This window comes from Rhinolophus ferrumequinum, chromosome 26 (assembly GCF_004115265.2).
Source record: "Rhinolophus ferrumequinum isolate MPI-CBG mRhiFer1 chromosome 26, mRhiFer1_v1.p, whole genome shotgun sequence".
Lineage (NCBI taxonomy): Eukaryota > Metazoa > Chordata > Mammalia > Chiroptera > Rhinolophidae > Rhinolophus > Rhinolophus ferrumequinum.
Genome location: NC_046309.1, coordinates 10434239 through 10457766, shown reverse-complemented (window position 1 = coordinate 10457766; position 23528 = coordinate 10434239). Strand labels below are relative to the sequence as shown.

Here is a 23528-nt window from a genome sequence, read left to right as displayed (position 1 = left end):
CCCATTATTTTAGGTCTACTGAAACAGAAACAGTACCACAAATTTCAATATCACAACCCATTGCAAGACATCCCCATTTCAGAGATGTTCAAATGTGAAGAAAGAAAAATGCATCTTAGCATTGATATAATTCAGTGATGCAGAGCGCTCCTTCTCCAGGCTTTCCTCCCCACACCCACCCGTCCATACTGGAGACATGTCAGCACGATCTGGGAAGTCATTCCCAGTCTATGACGGGGTCCCGTTTCTCTCCTCTAAAGCTCTGAGAAGCATGCCCTCCACCCAATGCACAGAGAAACACTTACAAGCAATTTCCCCAATGGTGCTGATGATCATGGTCTGGTAGTCGGAGGGCGCAAACATGTGGCAGTGACAGGGGCTCTGGCTCTCCTCTGAGACCCCCACGGTCACCACCACTTCAGACTCAGACTGAGAACCACAGACCAGGTCCCGCTCCAGCATCTCAGCGCTGGCCAAGATGACCCCATAGTAGGCGAAAGAGATGCCCAGCCTGGAAGTGAGAAAAGGTGGACGTGAGGAAAAGCTGCCGGCAGGCCTGAAGGAGGGGGCGGCACCATGAGTGGGGGGAGAAGTGGGGAGAGTGGTCCAGGCGGAAAAGTCAGAGTGAGGGAAGCAGGGAAGGGAGAAGAAAGATGGGCTCACGGATGCAGCAGCGGAGACGGGGCAGCACAGTGGGAACCAATTTGCCAGAGTAGCATGGGGCCAGGTGGTACTGGGCCCCACAAGCCTGGTGAAGGCGTTTGAAGTTTGGACTCGTTTTTTGTCACTGCTGTAACAACTTAGCGCAAACCTAGTGGCTTAAAACAACGCACATTTAGTATCTCACAGTTCTGGAAGTCAGAAGTTGTGTGGGTGTGGCTGACCTCTCTGCTCTGCATCTAAGCGGCAGAAATCAAACTGCAGACAGGTCGGCACACATTTGGGGGAGGGGGAAAGAATCCATTTTGCAAGCTCGCCCAGATGGCTGGCGGAATTCAGCTTGGGGGGAGCTGTACAACTCCTGTTTCCTCGCTGGCTGTTGACCAGTTGTTCTCAGCTTCTACAGGCTTCCTTCATTCCTTGTCTTCAAAGCCAGCCAGCAGCAAGGGAGTTGAGTCCTCTTGCTTTGCATCTCTCTGTTCTCTCCTGCTGCCTCGTCACTTGTCTTCTCTTCTACTGCAGCTCTGATTCCAGTGGGAGAAATTTCTCTACTTTTAAGGACTCGAAGGGCCCCTGCCAAATCCAGGATAATCTCCCCATTTTACGACCTGTAACTTCAATTACATCTACACGGTCCCTTCACATCAGCATCCAAATTAGTGTGTGGTTGAATCCCCTGGAGCTGGGGGTCATCTTTAGAAGTCTGCCTATCACCAAAAGTCTTTCGCAGGCCATGAGGAGCTATGGAAGGTTTTTGCTTTTGCTTTATATTTTCTTCCTACTCTTTCATCGCTATCCTTGTTGAGATATAAAAATAACATACAGAAAAGTTCATAAATCAATGTCAAGAAAAAGAATAATATCTGCCTCCCAGAAATCCCCGTTGTTCCCTCCGTCTTGCAGAAATGGTTGTAAAAACCAGCTGTAAAAGACATATGGGGACAATCAGGGGAAATCATATGCTCTGGATAATGGATGACAGGAACGTGATGATTGTTACCCTGTCAGTGTGATTATACGATTGGAGTCATCTAAGAAAATGTCCTCAAGGAGTTGAGACACCTCATGAAGTATCTGGGGATGAAATGTCATGAAGCCTGGGGCTTGCTTGAAACTACTTCAGCCCAGGAAAAACGTAGCTGAAGCAAAAATGGGTGAACAGCCATGATTGTCAGATTCGGGTGACAAGTGAATCAAAGTTCATCACAGTATCCTCTCCGCTTTCATGCACATTTGGGAATTTTTGCGTTGAAACACTAAAAAACAATCACAATACCTCCCCTTGTTATCAAAGTAACTTTAACTTGTTTAATTTCCAAATATTAAGAGTATTTTAAAAATCACAAAGTCTCAAAAGGAGGAGACAGACTGACCTATTAACAGGAATTATACCTGAAAAAGGCAGGTAGATAACCTTTTCCTGAATCCAACACTGTGGGTTAGTTTTGCCTGTTTTCTATCTTTATATAAATGCAATCACATACTATGTATTCATATGTATGAATATAACACAATTTACCCATTATATTGTTGATGGATGTGTGGGTTGTTTCTAGTTTGGGGCTGTTACAAATAAACTAATGCTATGGACATTCATGTAAATGTCTCTTGGTAGACATGTATGCATTTCTGTTGGGTATAAACCCAGGAGTGGAGTTGCTGAGTCATCCATAGGATATGCGTATTTTCAATAGGTATCTCCAAACAGTTTTCTAAAGTGGTTGTACTAACTTGAACTGCAATCAGCAGTGTATGAAAGTTCCAGTTCCTTTGCGTCCTCCCCAACACTTGGTACAGTCAGTCTTTTTTTAATTTTAGCTCTTCGGGTAGATTTGTAATGGTGAACCAGGCTGCAAAAGGTTAGAACATGAGCTCAAGGGCTCAGATGAAAAATAAAAAACTGGTTGTAGACGAGCTACAGGATTTTTTTTCTTTTAAAAATTACCTTATATATTTATTTGGTTGGTGGTGTTACCAGAAAGATAAAACATTGCTGCTGGAGTCTTGTGTTTTTCTCCCCATAGCATTCAGAGTGGATTTACTTCAGTAAGCTTTCTCTAAAACTCACTTTGAAATAACTACATTCTTACCATATGACCCAGATCTGTAACGTGGTCCTTAAATATTTGGCATCCAACAGATCTGCAAATCTTCCTCTTTTTTTCTAGGGTGGTGAAAAGGGGGAGACAGAATAGATTTAGTGGGTTAAGGACAAGCAAAGGTGTGTCTAATATTTTAGAGCATAGAAAATGGGAACATGGGAATGTGGTGGGTGAGATAACCACTCAGCCCCCGGGAGTACATCTCACCCAACCCAGAGATAATGATTTTAAATACGTTCATCTCAGCCACTCAGTCTTTTCATGCTTTTTATTACCACTGGCAAGTACCAAGAGTCATTGAATTTATGATTCTAACCCTTTTACTTTTTACTCTTCCTTTTTTCACCTGTGCTGGTGAGGGGTGTAGTGGAAAATAGGAGCCTACATGAAAAGTAACCGTAAAACTAATGGGAGATGCTTTTACTATTAACATTAAAATCCTGACATTTAAAAAGAGTGTGAGAATTTTGTAAGGAAAAAAAGGCATCAATTTGAAAAGAGGATGGAATGCCCAATTTCTTTTTTGTGTCTTTAAGGTAACCAGCAAAAGTTCTTGCCCATAGTCAGTAACTCAGCCACAAAAAAGGATGAAATAGTGCCATTTGCGACAACATGGATGGATCTGAGAGTATTACTCTAAGTGAAGTAAGTCAGATGAAAAGGAACCATATGATTGCACTCAGATGTGGGATATAAGCAAGCAACCAACCAATCAAACTCATAGATACAGACAACAGTATGGTGGTTATAAGAGGAAAATGGAGGGAGGATGAAGAGAGTAACAGGGATCAAATATGACGGAAGGAGAACTGACTCTGGGTAGTGAGCACACAATGCGATATACAGATGGTGTATTATAGAATTGTACACTTGAAACTTATGTAATGTTACTAACCAAAAAAAGTAAAATAAAATTCATCTGACAGTACTGCACTGGATGAAATTGTGGGGCATGCAGCAATGAGGTGGCCGTGTGAAAAAAAAACCAGACTAAATGTAAAACACACTGTCATGAAGGTATCAAGGCGACATACCGTGTTTCCTTGAAAATAAGACCTAGCTGGACCATCAGCTCTAATGCATCTTTTGTAGCAAAAATTAATATGAGACCCGGTATTATATCATATTATATTACATTACATTACATTCTATAAGACCTGCTCTTATATTAAAATAAGACCCAGTCTTATATTAAAGTAAGACCCTGTCTTATATTATGATAAAATAAGACCGGGTCTTATATTAATTTTTGCTCCAAAAAACGCATTGGAGATGATGGTCCGGCGAGGTCTTATTTTCGGGGAAACACAGTAGCAGCTGGTTGGGCATGGTGGCAAGGAGAGACTGAAGTGAGTCAAAGGGGACACCACAGAGGTAGAAGGGCAGTAACTAAGGCCTGGTAGGGGATGTGACACGAAATGAGCCAGAAACAATATCGTAGGATTCCCCTTATAGGAAACACCTGGAATAGTCAAATTCATAGAGACAGAAAGAAGTTACCCAGGGCTGGGGGTGGGCAGGAGTGAGGCGTTATTGCCTAATTGGTATAGAGTGTCTGTACCACACTATACTGGATGGAGAAGCAGTTCTGAGTGTATTTAATACCACTGAATTTTACACTTAAAAATTGGTCAGTTTGGGCTGGCCCGGTGGCTCAGCCGGTTAGAGCTCTATGCTCCTAACTCTGATGGCTGCCGGTTCGATTCCCAAATGGGCCAGTGGGCTCTCAACCACAAGATTGCCGGTTCGATTCCTTGAGTCCCGCAAGGGATGGTGGGCTGCGCCCCCTGCAACTAGCAACGGCAACTGGACCTGGAGCTGAGCTGCGCCCTCCACAACTAAGACTGAAAGGACAACAACTTAACTTGGAAAAAAGTCCTGGAAGTACACACTGTTCCCCAATAAAGTCCTGTTCCCCTTCCCCAATAAAATCTTTAAAAAAAAAAAAGGTCAATTTTATGTTATGTGCATTTTACCACAATCATAAAGAAGGAAGAAAAGACAGGAAAGAGGGGGAAAGAGCTGGATGGAGGAGGATTTTTGTTTCAAGCATGGTAAATGTGAGGTTTGCTATCTTGTCAACTACAAGTGTCAATATCTTATGGAAAGATAAAGATAGAGGACTAGAATGTGACAAGAGACCAGGGGTGACCCCTTAGGCAGAGTTCAAGCCCTGCAGCTAGTCTGGATCTCAGGTGCCCAGTTCTGTTAAAGACGTGTTTTGCTGTTCCCCAAAGAAATGTTTCCTTCAACAGGTTCATGAGGAATTCTATTAACATAGGTACCATTTAACAACCAAGAGATTGGCATTTACTGTTGATAAGAGGGCTATGAAGCTATGAAAGTATTTCAGAGGACAAAAACTGCAAAAATAAATGAGCCACCCAGCACAAACTAGAAGAGGGATGAACCAGATAGAACTACGGTAGTGTTTAAAAACAAAATAGATAGGAATAGCTTTTACAAGAGACGTGCAAGGATTATATAAGTTGCTATAAAATTCTGCTGAGGAATATAAAAAGACTTGAATAAATGGGGAAATATACTTGGATCAGAATAGCAATACTAATATTATGAAGGTATGAATTCTCTTATATTAACCCAATGAAACTCTCAGAGATTTGTTTGTTTTGGGTTTTTTGGTTTCTTTCTTTCCTTTCCTTTTCTTTTTTTTTTTTTTTTTTTGCAGGGGAGGGGAGGAATATGGAGATCTTGATAAAATGACTTCAAAGCTGTTCTAGAAAAAAGGTACTGAGAAAATCACTTGGAAAATTCTGAAAAAGAACTTTGATGGGGCACCTACGCTATTAGATATAAAGAATACATTGCAAAATACTGTAATTAAACGTGTCATATTGGACCAACAATTAACCTGTATACTTTTCCCAACAATATGAAATACCCTCTTTTCAATAAATCCCCATATAAATTTGAATCTACAAATGTTTTATTAGAACAGAATAGAATATTCAAGAATAGACTCAAATATATAAGGGATGGATTATTCAATAAAAATATATGAGTGCAACTTGTTAGCCATATGGATATGACAAAACTAGATCTGTACCATGTTTCTTATATCCAGTTAAAACCAGATAGATCCAACATTGAAATATTAAGTATGAAACCAAATTACCCCATTTGAAAAGAGAGGGATACAAGAATGTGGTTGTAAAAATTAAGTTAGAAACCAACTTAAAAAAAAAGACAGAAGTAAAAACATTAAATCTAAATAGATACTGGCTTAAGAAATCATGTCTAATTTAGGAAACCTTAGGAACAAAGTGAAACTAAAATACCAGACAAAAATGATTTGGATGATGAGACTAGGTCAGAATTAGTATCTCTTAAGGTCCTCATATTGTTCAGATAAAGATACCACATAACATTAGGTGTGTAGGTGCACATTTTCAATATTTAAGCGCCACTTCTGTAATAAAAGAGAGTGCATAAATTCCAAGCCAGTAGAAGGAAAGCATAAAAAAAGGAAGGGGAGGGTGGCGCAGTCAATCTAATGGAAGGAGAAAGGCGAAAGAAAGCAGAAAAGGAAAGACATGGTTAAGAGGAAATATAAAGTGACAGAAGTAAGTCCAAATACATGAGTAATCACAGTAGATATAAATGGATCAAACTCATTGAAAGACAGGACATCAGATTGAGTGAAAAACAATAAACGTCAGCTATATATTTATAGGCAAGACATTTAAGCAAAGCAATACAGAAAGGTTAGATGTAAAGGGCTGGAACCAAGACATACTAGGAAAGTACTAACTAAAGCCAGTTTCGGTATGTTACTATGAGAGAAACAAAATCTAAGGCACAAAGCAATATAGGGATAAAGAAATATTTCAAATAATACGAATCATTCACGCACAGAATAAGTCAATCATATACTAGGATGCCATATGATAGCCTCAAAATATGTGGAGTAAACTATCAGGCCTAGAAGACGACATGAACAAAGTCATCACCTTAATGAAAAACTGTTAACTCAAGCAGGCAAAATCTAGACAAATATCAGACATTTACATGGCCCTAATAACATGTACTCAATGAGAACACACGTCCTTTTTAAGCATGCATGGAACATTAATAAAAAGTCACTATTTAGAGAAAAGTCTCAATAAATTCCAAATAATTGATAACATCCTCTGACCAAAATGCAATTAGAGACAGAGAATTCAAAAGATCATAAACAGATAACTCGTTGATTAAAGAGAAACTCGTAACAGTTACAATATAGAAATAAAAATAGGGGTGGCCACATAGCACAGTTGGTTAGAGCGCAGGACTCTTAACAACAAGGTTGCCGGTTCAATCCCCACATGGGCCACTGTGAGCTGCGCCCTCCACAACTAGATTGAAACAACTACTTGACTTGGAGCTGATGGGTCCTGGAAAAACATACTTAAATAAATAAAAGTTTAAAAAAATAAAATAAACTTACTCTAACAAAACTTGTTGCGTGCAACCAAATGGTTTATTAAAAATCAAAGACTGAAAATAAGTGAGCTAAATACTGAACTCAAGAAGCCAGAAGATAGAAGAGGTAAAAAGCCAAAGAAAAAAACAAAATAAAGAGTAGGAGTTAATAAGACTACCAAAAAAATCAATAAAGAGAACACCAAAAAACAATCTTGTTCCTTGAAGTTTAATAAAATTAACAAACCTCTACTAAGAGGGACCAAGAAAAAAAGACAGAAGACACAAATAAACAATATTAAAAATGAACAAAGTGAACATACACAGTAGATTTTTGAAACTCACAAGAAAACACTAAGAACAATTTTATGTTAATAAATTTGAAAACCTAGATGAATTGGACAATTTTCTAAAATATATGCATCACCAGAATTGACTCAAAAGGATTAAACATGGACTCTAACCTTCACACAAATTTAAAATAGTTTTTAAAACTCTTCCTTCTAACACCCCCTAATTTTCCCCCTACCACTCACCTCAAAAATAAACATTAGGTGTACATTGCTTTATAGGCAAGTTTTACCAAACATTCCAAGAGGTTAATTCCTATCTGACAGATACTGTCGCTGAGCGGGAAGGACACATGAGGAAGATGGCTCTGGTAAAACTTCCAGAAGCCTGTGACTGACCCACCTGCAGGTGGGTGGTCTGAGCTGATGTGAGAAATGAATGCAGACTGACCTTGAGAGTCCTAGAACCATTAGAATTTCAATGTCAAATTAAAATATATATATATATTTAATGACGTTTATAATTTTGATAGCAAAATAAGACACGGCCAGTACAGGAAAGTAAAATTGTAACACAGTCTCTCACCTATAAACCATGATGCCAAATCACGTGACTAGCTCTGCAATCTAGGTGTTACTATTCCTATTTTATTGATGAGGAAAGTGAAGGTAGATAAATGACCAGGACACCTGACTGGCTGCAGGGCTGGATTTAGTCCCATCTACTCTGCTCTTTTCTCTAGTCCCTCCAGGGGCAGGACCAGAGAGCCAAAGTCCCTTTCCTTCTAGCCTTCCAGGACTAAGGATTTCCAGGTGGCCACCATGGTGGGGAAAGGACCTCCCATCTGGGAACTCACCAGGGTGGGCTCCACCAGCCTCCCCTCCGGCATGACGGAGCGGTTCATCTTGGCAATACGCTCCAGCGTGGCCAGGGCAGCCTGCGTGTTCCCGGTGGAGACATTGAACCGAGCAGATTCAGGAATAAACTGGGCACAGATGACAAAGAACATCAGAGCTGCAACTGATGTGGACCCCATGGGTACAGCTATGATGGCTCCATACACTACATAGTCCATTTCAGGAGGTGGGAAAGGATGTAGCAAGCATAAAGGCACACCGTACTGGCAGGGCGATTTGGAACAAGGAAAAGTCGCGTTCTCCTTATCGTGGGCCCGTCTTGGATGACAGCGGGCTGATACTGAGCTTTACCGCAATTTGGCTCAACCTATGTGTTAATACAATGAAATTCTTACATCCAATGAGTACACACCCACGGCCCCAAGGGCCCCAGTGTGTCTCCATTGCTCTGTCACCCCCGCCCCTCGCAGGGACCCTGGCATCTCCCCACAGTGCCACAGTCTAAAGGGGGACCACAGCAGGGGCCTCCAGCACCCAGGAGGTGGAGGAAGCCATCCTGACTGTCGGGGTCTTCAACCCACTGACGTGGAATAGTTTACACACCACAGTCAGCAAACAGTCCCGGCCTCCCCTGAACCTGGGACCTTGAGACTCCACTTGGCCTGCTCCCTGCCTGCCCCTCAGGCCTCACAGCGGAGTCAAGGCCAGTTGGTTCTTCCTCAGAAAAACACGTCCCCCCGCGGTCCCCAGCCCCCCCCCCACGGCCAGGGCGCAGTTCAGACCCTCCTCATCTCCTGCTGGCGTTACTCTTGACACTTTCTAACTGCTTCTGGGCCCCGTTCCATCTTCCCTTCCGCCCAGTCTCCACACAGCCCTTTCCACATTTCCAGCACCCCTGGCCCTCAAGGCCTCAAGGCCACTGGCCAGCTGGGGATTGTGGGGGGAGTCACGGGGGAGCCGCATGAGCTTCCTCACCTTGAAGGCCAAGATGAGGACGATGCCAGGAATGGAGGCGATGCGGATAAGCCAGCGCCACCCAACGGTGGGGATCACCACGGAGGCCAGGCCGATGATGAGCAGGGAGCCCGCCAGCCAGAACACCTGGGGGATGGAAGACCAAGCCCTCCTCTCCAACGTGCTCCACACTGCCTGTCTCAGGAGCCACCCCGGCCAGCCTTTTACCCCCAGAAGATGGGGAGGTGGAAGAGGGTCTTTGAGGAGCCGGGATTCAGGTTCGACTCCCAGCACTACCTCCAGGACCTGGATGAATTGGGAAAGTCACTTACTTCTCCACGGCTCCATTTGCTTGTCTGTAAGTAGGAGACTCAACTAGAAAGGGGTTCACGTCACCAAAGGTTTTAAAATGTAGGATCCAAGAAACTGACTTTTTCCCTTGAATAAACAATTCACTGGTTCATAACTGAAGGTACAAAGGAGAACATTGTAAAAAGATTCTCTTCTTCTCCCAGTTCCCTGTCATCTAGTTTCTATTCTCAGAAGGACGCAGTATGACTCGTTTCTTACATTCTTTCTTACATCCTTCCAAAGCTGTTCTAAACATATACAAGCTACGAAGGATATAGTATTTTGTTCTTCTCTTCTTTCTCACAAATGGTAATATAGTATAAATAATGCTTTACACTTTGCTTTTCACACTGAAAAATATGTCTTAGAGATTTTGTATCAACAAATAACATGGCAGCCAGCTACGACCAGGCCCCATCGGTTGGGAATGGAAACAATTCTGAGTGTTTAGCCTGAACGTTATTTCCCCTCTGGTACATGGAGAATAAACTCCGTTCCACCTCACAGAGATGGAGAGAAGATAACACAATAAAAGATCCTTTAGGGGATTAGTTAGGGTGACCATTTCATCACCAAGGAATTCAATTATAAGAAAACAAACAAGATTACTTCAGAAAGTGGTAAGGCTTATGAAAAATAAAAGTAAGGGGACGGAGAGTGACTTGACTGGTCAGAGATGACCCTTCTGAAGAGCAGCAGGTAAGGTCAGTAATAAGCCAGTGCAGCAGACCAGGTGACAGGTGATATGGCATACTAAAAGGATTTTAGTAGTGACATGGCAAAATGAATCTTTTTAACTGACGGATTTGGTACACGTTTTGGAGGTAAAGGTGAGAGAGTTTGCCGACGGACACTGCGGTGCCGACGGACACTATTAAAGGTGAGGGTCCATTAATAGGGGATGAATTAGTGGGGTTTGGTGATTGACTGAATGGGGGTGAGGGAAAGGGAGGGGCCCGGCATAGCTCTTGAGTTTGTGGCTCAGATGACTAAAGGGACAATGTTTGCTATGAGCTAAAAGTGGAAACATGTAAATAAGAGTCTTCCGAGGAAGATGAAGACATTAATTCTATGAACATTGTATTTGAGGAGCCTGCAGGATATTCAAGTGGTTATCAGGGAGTTGGCCACCTGGGTCTGAAGTTCAAAGAGGTTGTCTTGGTTGTGGGTAAAGATTGTGGGGGGCATAGGCACATAGATAGCTAAAACCATTGCAGTAAATTAGATGACCCAAGGAGATGTGGAAAAAAAGACCAGCAAGGAGAGGACATAACCAGGAAGCACGCCACGGAATGAGTGACAGGAGGAAAAGAAAATGTCCACAGATGAACTTGAGCAGGACCATGCCAACTAAACAATGGTAAATGTAAAATCCACCCCCTAACTCTTAAAAGTGTGTGTGTCTGTCCAACAAAGATCAGAAAAAAATCTGGCAGGAATGTAAAGAGTTATTCAGTGGTTGTTAGATTATTTCTAATTTTTTGTTGTTGTTGCCTAAGTTTAGTATTAGAAAAATTAAAAATAAATTTTAAAATGTTTCTCTTACTGCTTGATTTATTGCCAAATATATAATGGCTCAGTGGGAAGGGCTGTCTTTTTTCTGGCCCTTTGAAAGGTCAGGATTTGGGGATAATGATGGCATGAAAGATTGTAGAAGCGCATCTAGAGTGACACAGCTTCTGGATACAAAACGTCTAATCAATGGCCAAGACGTCTGCAAGGGCTTGTGGCCATCCCAGTCTTCTCACCTGGAGGAATGGCTCACCTGGAGGAGGTGATATGGCGTGTTCCCACAGACACAGGCCAATTACAGACTTGCAGACACTAGCATCCTTGGAAGGCAGTCAGTAGCTATGTCCCTCCCAAGAGAAATGTCATGCCACATGCATTCCTGGGCTTCTGTCATTCAGTGAAACAGAGCCATTGCAATGTTTCCTGGTTATTGAGGAATGGGTTACTGTGTCATAATGCTGCTAGATGACAGAAGTCCTGGCTCAGAAAACCTTGGAATTGGAACTCTGGTGTCAAGCATTCCCAATACACACCAAGTAATAGGCAGTGTGTTAATCCAAGAACAATCAACCAACCAGAGGAAAACCAGGTACGTCATATTCTATAGGATCAGAAGACTGGGTAGAATTCCTATGTTCCCTTACCTGAGACAAGGGGAGCATGTAGCCTCGATATTTTGTAGGCAAAAATTCAGTCTTTATGATTAGCCTAAAAAGAAAGAGGGGGCGGAAACACAATAATTTCGTTTTTCTAAAACTAAATAAGTTTTTTTAACAATCATAATTTTTTTCTTGTCACAGAGAGAAAGAATTAGAAAACACAGACATACGTCATTGTGAAATGATAAGAAATATGTATATTGTTCTCAGCCCCAGTTCCTGCTAATGTTTGGTCTTTGACCCTGGTCTCCTGACAAGAGCTCCTAAAACCCTTGGGATTTTCTGGGTGATAGGACCATCTTTTGTTCTAATGAGGCGACACTCGGTGTGCTCCCAGATGGGCCAGTCACTAGAAAGACCAAGCCATGATGAGAACTTGGGACTTTTCAGTCCTCCCGCCACGTTCCAGAGAGAGGAGAGGGACTGGAAAATGAGTTAATATGATGAAGCCTCCATAAAACCCTCTAACGTTGGCGACTGTGTGCCGGGAGGGGTGCACCCAACCCCACAGGGACACTTGTGCTCAGGACACTTCTGGTCCTTGCCCTGTGTATCTCTTCATCAGGCTGTTCGTTTGTATCCTTTCAAATGTCCTTTGTAATAAATACCTGTTTTGTAATAGTAAATAAATTAGTTTCCTGGGTTGTGTCAGCCACTCCAGCAAATTCTCAAACCCAAGGAGGGGTTTGTGGGAACTTCTGACTTGTAGCCAAGTTAGACAGAAGTTGTGGGTCAACTGGGGACCTACTACTTGGCAAGGGGTGAAGTGGGGGGCAGTCTTGTGGAACTGGATCTTTAGCCTGTGGGATCAGCACTACCTTTGGGAAGGGTCAGAAATGAATTGTAGGACATCCAGCTGGTGTCAGAGAATTGGTTGGTGGGGGAGAAGTGCACACAGCTGGTGTCAGAAGTGAAGTATTATCAGGAGTACTGAGCGAGAGCATTACAGGAAAACGGAAGAGTTTTTCCTAGATATCATACATCAAAATACAATTGTTATAGCTGTTTAAAAAAAAGAACATAAATGGAGCCACTTCAAAATGGAGACAGAGGTGCCATCCCAGAGGAACGACTTTGCATGTCCCACTCCTTTGGAATGTTAAAATTGGACAAAATAACCTTTGGACTGGGCCTGAAGCAGCACTCTATTCCAATGAACTGTTAGCAAAAATAACAGGAAAGCAGACATGATGCCTAAAAATGAAAAGTCATCCTTTAGAATTAGTCACTGTGTTAGTTTATCTGCACCTATAGAAATTTTTCCTTAGCTGCTTACTTGCACCCACAGAAATTCCTTCTTTCTAGTCCATGTAATTATTTCCCTTCCCTTTAGTCATAAACACCTCCTAATCAGAACACTTTGGGTTTCTTCCTTAATCAGTGCTTCCGGAATAGCTAGCTATTCTTTTGGCTCAAACATTTGTTCCCTCTCACTGTGGTTTTTCACTTTTAGGTCAGCACAGCTATTCTCCACATAAGAGAACAAAAAGTAAACGTACACCTGCTCTTCTGTTTACATTTTTATTCCCAACGTTATTGGAAGTCAAAGTTATTTATTCCCAAAGTTACCTCTTACTATTTAAGAGAGATTAGCCTTATCTCTTTTGCCAGAAGAAATGCTGACAAAATGTTTTCTCAAGCTTGGTTCTCTTTTCTAAAACATGCTTGGGAAATTACAACCGAGAAAAGGTAGTGTTCCCAACTAATGATGACAGTCAAAACACAAGTTTCTAATTAAGCACACATTAATTTTGTGAATAGAAGAATAAAAGGACTGATATTCCACCTGTTTTCTAATTGTTCTTCTCTGTGGCAGTTATTAGCAAGGCTTTGGGGTTTTTAACATATTTATTGGCCTGCCTCCTGAGGGATGTTTTAAAATTCTACCTAACTTCTCCTCCTCCAAGGCTCCAGCTCGGAGTGATGCTTATCTTATGCCCCAGGGAAGAACAGTTTTTTTCCCTAACATGTTAAGGTAACAATTAGGTGCTTTGACATCTTGTAACATATTCTAAGGGAGTTTGTTCCAAGGCACCCTGGAGAGAACAGCCTGCGGGGCTCTGCTAGTTAAGGGAAGCTCCAAAGCTGCTGAAAATTTAGCATCACACCTTTCAAGCCCATGCACAACAGCCCGTGCACAGGAAACTGTACACTTATCTAAGGGCAGAAGGAAGACAAACAGCGGCATATTTCTCTCGGTCCATCTCACCCTGCTCTGCAATTTCACTTTGACAACAGTCTTAAATCGGAGGGCAATGGCACTTTAAAATGGTTTTTCCTAAATGTGACAGGTGCTTATGGTCAAACTAAACCCTTGCAACAAGTTCCAAAGAAACGACCAGACTGTGTTTGGGTTGACGTTCCTGTGCCCGATCACCTATGGTATTTTTTGTTAGCATTTAGTCTAACAAAACAGTATTCATCTAAAGAATAATGATCAGCCTTAGGGACGACAATGTTAATAGATGCTCAACCCCGCTGTCTGCGAGCCTCACCTTCGAACATCGTGTTGATGAGCATATAGCTCCTAGTGGAATTAGCAGCCGTCACTTACAAAAAAGTAAAGCTCAAAAATTATTAGCACAAGTGAAGTTTATAAACGTGCAACTTATTGATGCTATTAATCCATTAACCACAGTGTATGTGGGTGTACATAGCTCTCTTTTGGGGGTCATACCCTTGTGCATGGCCAGACACGCCACAGCCAACCATCATCCGCAGGAAGACAAACCAGATGTACGAGGGAGAGAACGAGGTCAGCAAGGAGAAGTAGGCTCCCCACAGGAACGACAGGAACAAAACCTGAAGCAAAGAAAGGAAACTTATTAATAGGCCTGCCTCCCTTCAGAAGTCGGGGAGAAAACCCGACTTCTGAAGGTGATTTTTAATTTCCATCCAGATGTTTGCTTCTCTGAGGAGCTAACCTACAGCCAGCGCACTGATCTCTCACAATCATCGAATAATCCATGACATTCTCTTGTCTGAAAGCCCAGACGTCCTGTTGACATAAGAATGTCCACACCTGTAGAGAATTTTTATATGAGTTTATTTGAGCCAAACAGATAACATGCTGGGAAGCAAGATCTCGAACGCTCTGCAGAATGACAGTTTTGCGGTTCTTTTTATGCGTTTGGAATTGAGGCGGGAACATAAGTAAGATTACTTGGAGGTAGGGGAAAGCAAGATGGGAAAATCTCTCTGGATAAAAAGTAAAATGGAGAGGCACATTATTTCTTTACGTTTGTGGGTACAGGATAGTTCATATTTCACATTTACAGTAAAAAGGGTGGTAATAAATGACAAGATCATGTGCTATGTGCTTTCTTGAGGGTGGTTACTCCTCTGAGGGGTCTGGAAAAGAGGATCACGCTGGCCTTTCAAAGGTGTGTTAACTATATGCACAGAACAATGGACAGCGCTGCTTAAGGCAAAAATAAACCTCTTACTAAGGAAGTTATAGGCCTGGGCTGTGACTCCCCACCATGACCGGCCCAGTTAGGGATTTATGATCAGATCACCCTGTGAGGTTACTTTCAGTCACTGGACTTGTCAGATTTATTAGCGCCCCATTTTCATTCATAATTCTGAGTTTAGACCATTCTTCAAAATTCTCCCCCTGCCCTGCGAATGCAAACACTTGCCCTTCCTGTCCATAGTGATGTCAGGAGCGTGAGGAAGTATTGTGTTGGAATGGGCATAAGGAGAAAATTTAAGATATGTGCTTTTCTGTAATTGTAAGAATAATACAAGTGCATAGTAAAAAATATGGGGGGGGAAGAAAAAGAAATAAAAATATTTAAATCACCCTTGATTCTCCAATCCAGAGAAAATACTGTTAACATGATTTTGTCCAATTTTCTTCCATTCGTAAGGGAAGACATCTTTTTAATGACTGCAAAATATTACACTGGAAAGATACACAGTAACACATGAAATGCAGTGCATGAATCTATTCCCTATTGTTGAATGCGGAGGTGGTTTCAATTTCCTATTAAAATGAGTGTGACAATGTCTGTGCATAAATCTCTGTGGTTCTCTGACGACTGAAACAGGCTAGATTCCTGGAACGAAAATTATCAGATGAGACAGATGAATATTCTCAAGGTTCTTGATTCATACTGCCCAACTGATGGTCAGAAACACTATACCAATAGTATGTGAGAACATCTATACACTTGCAGGATTCTTTAAGAAAATCCCTTATGGATTTGATGTTTGAAATGGATTTCATAAGAAAAAAGTTATATCTGCTATTGAGGAAAGGAAAGGGTGCTTAAGCTCGTCTGGCTAGATCAGTGACCAAGGGAACATAATGGACCTCCCTAAATTCCCCACTAAGGCATACACCATGGGGGCTAGCCCCGAACATGCAGAATTTCAACACTAAAGGTCAGTGATTACAGAAAGCAGTGCCTGTTCTTTCAAAATCCACATTTTAAAATGCATCCCAAACAGTTCCAAGGCAATTTAATAATTTCCAGACCCAACCTTATCTTTCCTATGCATTCTTTCCAGGGGCACCATGATGAGCCAACCTCACCTTTCCTATGCATTCTTTCCATCTGATGTAAAACTGCTAATCATTGACAGGTACGTACACTAACCAAAACTTCTGACATACCAAATGTAACTTGGCTGACTTTTCTGCCTATGTAAGTGTCACTCGCTTCTCCAAAGTTAGAGCACTGTTTCAAGGCTCCTTGAAGCTTTGCTCTTGGGCTATAGCTGTCAGTGACGCCCAAAGAAACCTCCTTCTTAAAGTTCCAGAGATTGAGTTTTCTTTTCGTTGACACTATGTCACTTTGCTTTTCCCAAATCCTGTGACTGAATGCTTTTCAGGGTCCCTTAACTATTTTGTACTTCTTTTGCAAAATGCCTTCATTGTGCTCTTTACATTTGTTTGAGATACTTTGTGTTTTCATGTTAATTTATGAGTCTACGGCATTTATTTTGTATATTTTAAAACATACAGCCAATTCTATTAATGTTTTCTTTTGGGGCTTCTCCCTTTGTGTTTATGCTTACAGAAGACTTCCCCATAAGAAATCAGACAAGAAAAGAAGAGAGGCCTGGGTTTGTAATAAGAAAACATAGATGTATGCCTTGATGTTTAATCTTAGCAGATGTGTGACTGTGAGCAAGTGTCTTAGTTTCAAAGCTATACCCAAATTCTACCAAACCTTCAAAGAAGATCTAATACCAATCCTGCTCAAACTCTTCCAAAAAATTGAAGAAGAGACAGTATTCCCTAACTCATTTTATGAGGCCAACATTACCCTGATACCAAACCTGGTAAGGACAACACAAAAAAAGAAAACTACAGACCAATATCTCTGATGAACACAGATGCAAAAATCCTAAACAAAATTCTAGCAAACTGAATGAAACAATGCATTACAAACATTATTCATCACGACCAAGTGGGGTTCATCCCAGGGCACAAGGATGGTTCAACATACGCAAATCCATCAATGTGATACATCACATAAACAAAATAAAGGACAAAAATCATATGATTATATCAATTAATGCAGAAAAAGCATTTGACAAGATACAACATCCATTTATGATTAAAACACTTAATAAAATAGGTACAGAAGGAAAATACCTTAACATAATAAACGCTAAACCCTTTATTTTGTACAGGCTAAACCCTTTATTGGGTTTAGCCTTTATTATGACAAACCCTCAGCTAATCTCATAATTAACGGTGAAAAACTGAAGCCCTTTGCTCTACGTTCAGGAACACAACAGGGCTGTCCCCTATCACCTCTGCTTTTTAACATAGTGTTGGAAGTCCTCGCCAGAGCAATCAGGCAAGAGAAAGAAATAAAAGGCATTCAAATTGGGAATGTAGAAGTTAAATTGTCACTCTTTGCAGATGACATGATGCTATATATAGAAAACCCTAAAGACTCCACCAAAAAACTATTAGAAACAATCAACGAATACAGTAAAGTTGCCGGCTACAAAATCAACGTACAAAAGTCCATTGCATTCCTATATACTAACAATGAAATCTCAGAAAAAGAAATAAAAAATAATTCCTTTTGTAATTGCAGCAAAAAGAATAAAATACCTAGGAATAAACTTAACCAAGGATGTAAAAGACCTATATGCTGACAACTATAAGACATTTTTGAAAGAAATTGAAGAAGACACAAAGAAATGGAAAGACATTCCGTGCTCATTGATTGGAAGAATCGGCATAGTTAAAATGGCTATATTACCCAAAGCAATATACAGATTTAATGCAATCCCCATCAAAATCCCAATGGCATTTTTTAAAGAAATAGAACAAAAAAATTTCAGATTTGTTTGGAACCACAAAAGACCCCGAATAGCCAAAGCAATCTTAAGAAAAAAGAACAATGCTGGAGGTGTCACACTCCCTGACTTTAGCTTGTACTACAGGGCAACAATAATCAAAACAGCATCATATTGGCAGAAAAACAGACACATAGACCAATGGAATAGAATTGAGAACCCAGAAATAAAGCCACATAAATATGGACAGATAATTTTTGATAAAGAAGCAAAAAACATACAATGGAGAAAAGACAGCCAATTCAATAAATGGTGCTGGGAGAATTGGAAAGCCACGTGCAAAAGAATGAAACTGAACTGTTGTCTGTCACCATGTACCAAAATTAATTCAAAATGGATCAAAGACTTAAGCATAAGACCTGAAACAATAAACTGCACAGAAGAAAACATAGGTACTAAACTTATGAACCTTGAGTTCAAAGAGCATTTCATGAATTTGACTCCAAAGGCAAGGGAAGTAAAAGCTAAAATAAACGAATGGGACTATAACAAACTTAAAAGCTTCTGCACAGCAAAAGAAACCATCAACAAAATAAAGAGGCAACCAACTGAATGGGAGAAGATTTTTGCAAACAGTGCCTCCGATAAGGGGCTAATATCCAAAATATACAAGGAACTGATGCAACTCAACAACAAAAAAACAAACAACCCAATTGAAAAACGGGCAGAGGACATGAAGAGACATTTCTCCAAAGAGGACATACAAATGGCAAATAGACATATGAAAAAATGCTCAACATCACTAATCATCAGAGAAATGCAAATAAAAACCACAATGAGATATCACCTCACCCCAGTTAGAACGGCTATCATCAACAAGACAAATAGTAACAAGTGTTGGAGAAGCTGTGGAGAAAAAGGAACCCTCATACACTGTTGCTGGGAATGCAGACTGGTGCAGCCGTTATGGAAGGCAGTGTGGAGGTTCCTCAAAAAATTACAAATAGAATTACCATATGACCCAGCAATCCCTCTCCTGGGTATCTACCCAAAAAATCTGAAAACATTTATACACAAAGCTATACCCAAATTAACTAATGTGCAGCTGCTGACGTTTATATGTGCAAGTTCCCATATTCTAATATGTTTTAACTATGCACGTCCATCAACTCCATACCTGGGCTATGCGGACCAGGCCTGGGGACAGGTACCTCAAGAAAAAATGAGAAAGCAAGAAGACAAGCCTGGAATTCAGGCATGTGACATCAGAGAAGGACATTTCCACACTTTCTATCTAGGGTGTCAATAGAGAATTACCCACTCAAAAGAAGCAGTGATGACATAGCCACAAAAGAATACACAAAAGAAAATTCCAAATCACCCTTCAAGGCCAACCTACCTTCCAGCGGCCATATCGGTCAGCCAGGAGGCCAAAGAGGATGCTGCATATCATGTAGCCGAAAAACACCATCTGGATGTGGGGCGAGAAAAAATGATCCTTTGAGCAGAGTTGGTATAATCCGCTAATTTACTGCATTACACATTCGTGCACCTTAACTACAGGTAGACTATACATGTACGAAGAGTGGACGTTGAACAGGTTTCACCAAGCCCTCCCCTGACTCCTGTTTAATTTGTTCAGGGCTTTGGAGGTTGATGCTTCTTGTTGGGGGACCTCCCACCTGGAGACACTGCCACCAGGTGGACGCAAGTTAAAAGAACAGGTCACCGCTTTCCCCTCGATCCAAGGAGGTCATTGGCTCCCATCGGATGTATTGTGAATTTCCATTTAAAAAAACAAAACTCTATTCATTCGTGCTCTATTTCCACACACAAGTCGAGATTTCTAGAAGCAACCTCCTTTATGTCACTACAGAACAAACGCCAAAACCAATCATTCATTTAGAAACACTTCAAAACTAATAGAAGCCTACCTCTTTTCCTTATTCTCACAGTGGCTTGTCCTACCCTGATAAAATTCAAGAACCTGGAGATGACACCCGCATTTTTACTCAGCCTGAGTTATAACATGATGTGTGTGTGCCTTTAGGCAACTTATTTTTCTGCTTTCGGCACTTCTGAGCTTCACTTGTTGTCCTTTCTAGTAAGATCCCTGAGTGACTGCTTCCGAGGTAATCAAAAGAAAGGTGTCAGCTGGCATTTCTAACCCTTTTTCAATGAAAAAGCTCTGATTCTATCTGCTGCCTGCTTTGCTTTCTCTTTTTGTCTCTGGAATCCTTACTCGTCATAAAGAAGACTCAAACACATGTCTTCCACAGGGAATTTTTTTTAAAAAAACCATCATATCTGTTCTTGAGTGACAAAGGCCATGCTTTTCCTCTGGGCACTGGACTTCCTAGGATAGAACAGAAGTGGGAAAAGCCAGTGTTTTCTAAATGCCAGTCCTGGGACAGATTCGGCACCATAATGAAATCTAATCAATCCTCAGCAAAATGATAACAATAAGGAAAATGTGATACATTCATCAAAGAGGTGACAATTTATCAAATGTGAAGGGCTCTTTTTAGTCTGGAATAATTTTCTTTCTGATTGTTACTGTTCATGTGCCTTTCTTTTGTTTTCATGGTTGTTGATGGCAACGTTTTCTGTCTCCTCTTCTTCTAATGACCTTACTTGTCAAATACTTGTATTACACACACACACACACACACACACACACACACACACTGGGGGAGGAGGGTGCCAAAAAATGTATACAAGTGGACACCTTGGTCAGTGTTGCTCAAGCAGTCGTTCGCCATAATCAGAAGTGTCTGGACGCTGACCACGCTGAGCACCTCTTGTCATTGCAGAAGTCACACGTGACTTGTATTCATCTGTTGTTATCGGTATAATATTGAGTATTACAATTTTAATGCAGTTTTCCTTCCTTAAAATGTGTATACATTTTCTTGGCACCCTCTGTGTATGTATATATGTATATATATATATATATATATATATATATATATATATATACACATTTAAATGTCAATCACATGTCAGTCACTCAATTTAAAGAAAAAATTATATCAGTTGCTGAATCCCAGAGTTTGGATTCCCCGGAAATTACCCTTCTGCAGTCATGTGCTGCTTATTGATGGAGATACATTCTCGGGCGATTTTTGTCGTCGTGCGAACATCGCAGCGTGCACGTACATACACCTACGTGGTACAGCCTACTGCATACCGAGGCTCTACAGTACAGCCTCCTGCTTCTAGGCTACAAGCCTGACACTGTACAAAACAACACGAGATTAAATCATGTCCAAGGGAATGTGATGCCATCAAGAGACGTGGTAAACACGATGTATGAAGTTGCTGCCAGCATAACACGCCTACTGTTGTATAGCAGTTTCTTAATCCATAGAAAGAGTACACTCTAAAATAACGATAAATAGTATAGTAAATACTATTTACTGTTTACTATTTACTGTTGTAAATACTATTTACAAACCAGTAACAGTCGTTTATCATCATTTTGAAGTATCGTGCACTGTACATAATTGTATGTGCTCTACTTTTATACAATGGGCAGCACAGGTTTGTTTGCACCAGCATCACCGCACACACGTGAGTCATGCGTTGCAACACGTTAGGATACCTATGACATCACTAGGCCCCTGGAATTTTTCAGGTCCATTATAACCTTATGGGACCACTGTCACTGGTCCAAAACATCGTTATACAGCACACGACTGTACTATGGAAACAAAAATGATCAAACTCCCTCCAAAAAGGGAAAGTAAAAGGAAACAATGGACTAACTGCCTAGGGCACAAAATACTTTTGTTTATTGAGATGTTGTGTTGTGCTCACAGACTAAATTACAACTGGACTAAACTAAATCAGCTGATTAACAAACGTAAAGGAAATAGTCAAGTAAGATTAAATTCAAATTTTACAACGTTCTCTACCATAACTGGCAGATTCTTTTTTCTTTCTTGTTTTCTTTCCATTCAGTGTAAAGAAATGAGTTTCTTAAGGTTCAGCTATTTACTATTAAGTTTGTCTGGAACATAAACCATGACTTAAAACTTTGGGAACCCCAAAGCTTGTGAACTCTGTAATCCTGTTTGGGAGACTCATGGAGACACAAAGTGCTCTCTCTCTCCCTCCCTTCGGAGTGTTTTCTTCGGTACTTATTTTTAGTGTAAAAATGACCTGTTTCTGACTTATGCACACATGAAGTTTCATTTCTTCGTCATTAACTCTTAGTCACAAAAATGTGGGCCATAATTCACTCACAGTTCTTAAGATTACTCAAGTATCAACTGCTCAGGCCAGGTTGTCCAGAAAGTGGGGTTATCGTTTGGGGACGGGAAGCCTGGGAGCCAGTGAAAATGGTGCCTCCTTGCTAAATCAGCCTGGGCCTCTCCTGTTAGCAAGGCTGTGGTCAGTGACCCCAGGGAACGCTTGCCAAAGTCAGATGGGACTCAGAGCCACAACGAGAGACTAAAGGACAGGCGGAGCAGAGGAACTTGGAGCAGGAAACAGCCACATCTAAGTGAGGTACGTACCTAGAGACAAGTCTTCTGAGCTGTGACCCACCTAACGAGGAAATCATGTTACCGCTGACACTGACGAGCCTCTGTAGGTGTCATTAGGAACGACATAAGTGCAATCCACAAGATGTCAGCTATAAATACAGAAACTGTACCATGTAGTGTCATTTCCTGGGAGTGACAGATGCAGCATTCTCCAGTCTTCTCAGGCATGAAGACATGCATACCTACAGAGCAACTGGGAGTGGAGCCCTGATAATTACACATCGCACTACAAAACTCACCCTACAGATACAAGGATGGACAGGAATGCATGCTAAACTGCAACTATATTTTGTATGTAGAAGCAAAAAATAAATAAATAAAGTTCAGTCACTTAATTACTAGCCCAGGTGAGATCTTTGGTTATTTTTTATTTATAGCCATTCACTTTCCTAAAAGTATTAGAGCTTTAAAAACAAACAAACAAAACACAAAAAGAGCAAGTACAACCATTATAAAAGGAATTTTTAAGAGGGAAATGGAGCTAAGAAAATAGGGTGATGAAAGAGAGGATAAGATGTGACCCTAAAATAAGCCACTTTGGTATGTGGATTATTTTGAGCTGAAGGTAATGAAGACCCAGCAGACTCAAAAACAAAAAAACAAAATGAAACAAAACAAAAAAAAAAGCACCAAAACTTTTACCTCTCCTTTAACTACCTAAAAAAATGTAGACAGGGAGAGCCTGGCTCAGAGAGAGCGCTATTGTCAGAGGTAACTTTTATCTGAATGTCCAAGCATCTGCTCTCTTACCCTCCTCCCCTTTGGATCCCCTGTCCCCCTTCCTATTCCTTAGCTCAGGATGGTATACATACATAAGCCTCAAATACTCAACTCGCCTCATATTTTTATGGGGCCCCTGTACATACAAAATTAAACTTGTTTTTCTCCTGTTAACCTGTCCTA

At 41.0% G+C, this 23528-nt stretch overlaps 1 protein-coding gene across 4 annotated transcripts in view; it reads right to left on the bottom strand.

Moving 5' to 3' along the window:
- SVOPL (SVOP like) overlaps window positions 1-23528 on the bottom strand; it is a 53226-nt gene that overhangs the window by 19366 nt on the left and 10332 nt on the right. For all 4 annotated transcript variants that reach the window (XR_004422155.1, XM_033098688.1, XM_033098687.1 and 1 more), the window contains 7 exons: window positions 19475-19546; window positions 14486-14610; window positions 11794-11857; window positions 9308-9433; window positions 8332-8460; window positions 2751-2824; window positions 306-511 (listed from right to left, as the gene is read on the bottom strand). Coding sequence is in view for 3 of the 4 variants with exons in the window: in XM_033098688.1 (XP_032954579.1) it covers window positions 306-511; window positions 2751-2824; window positions 8332-8460; window positions 9308-9433; window positions 11794-11857; window positions 14486-14610; window positions 19475-19546 (796 nt within the window). In the remaining variant the exon portion in view is untranslated. The remainder of the gene's footprint in view (window positions 1-305; window positions 512-2750; window positions 2825-8331; window positions 8461-9307; window positions 9434-11793; window positions 11858-14485; window positions 14611-19474; window positions 19547-23528) is intronic.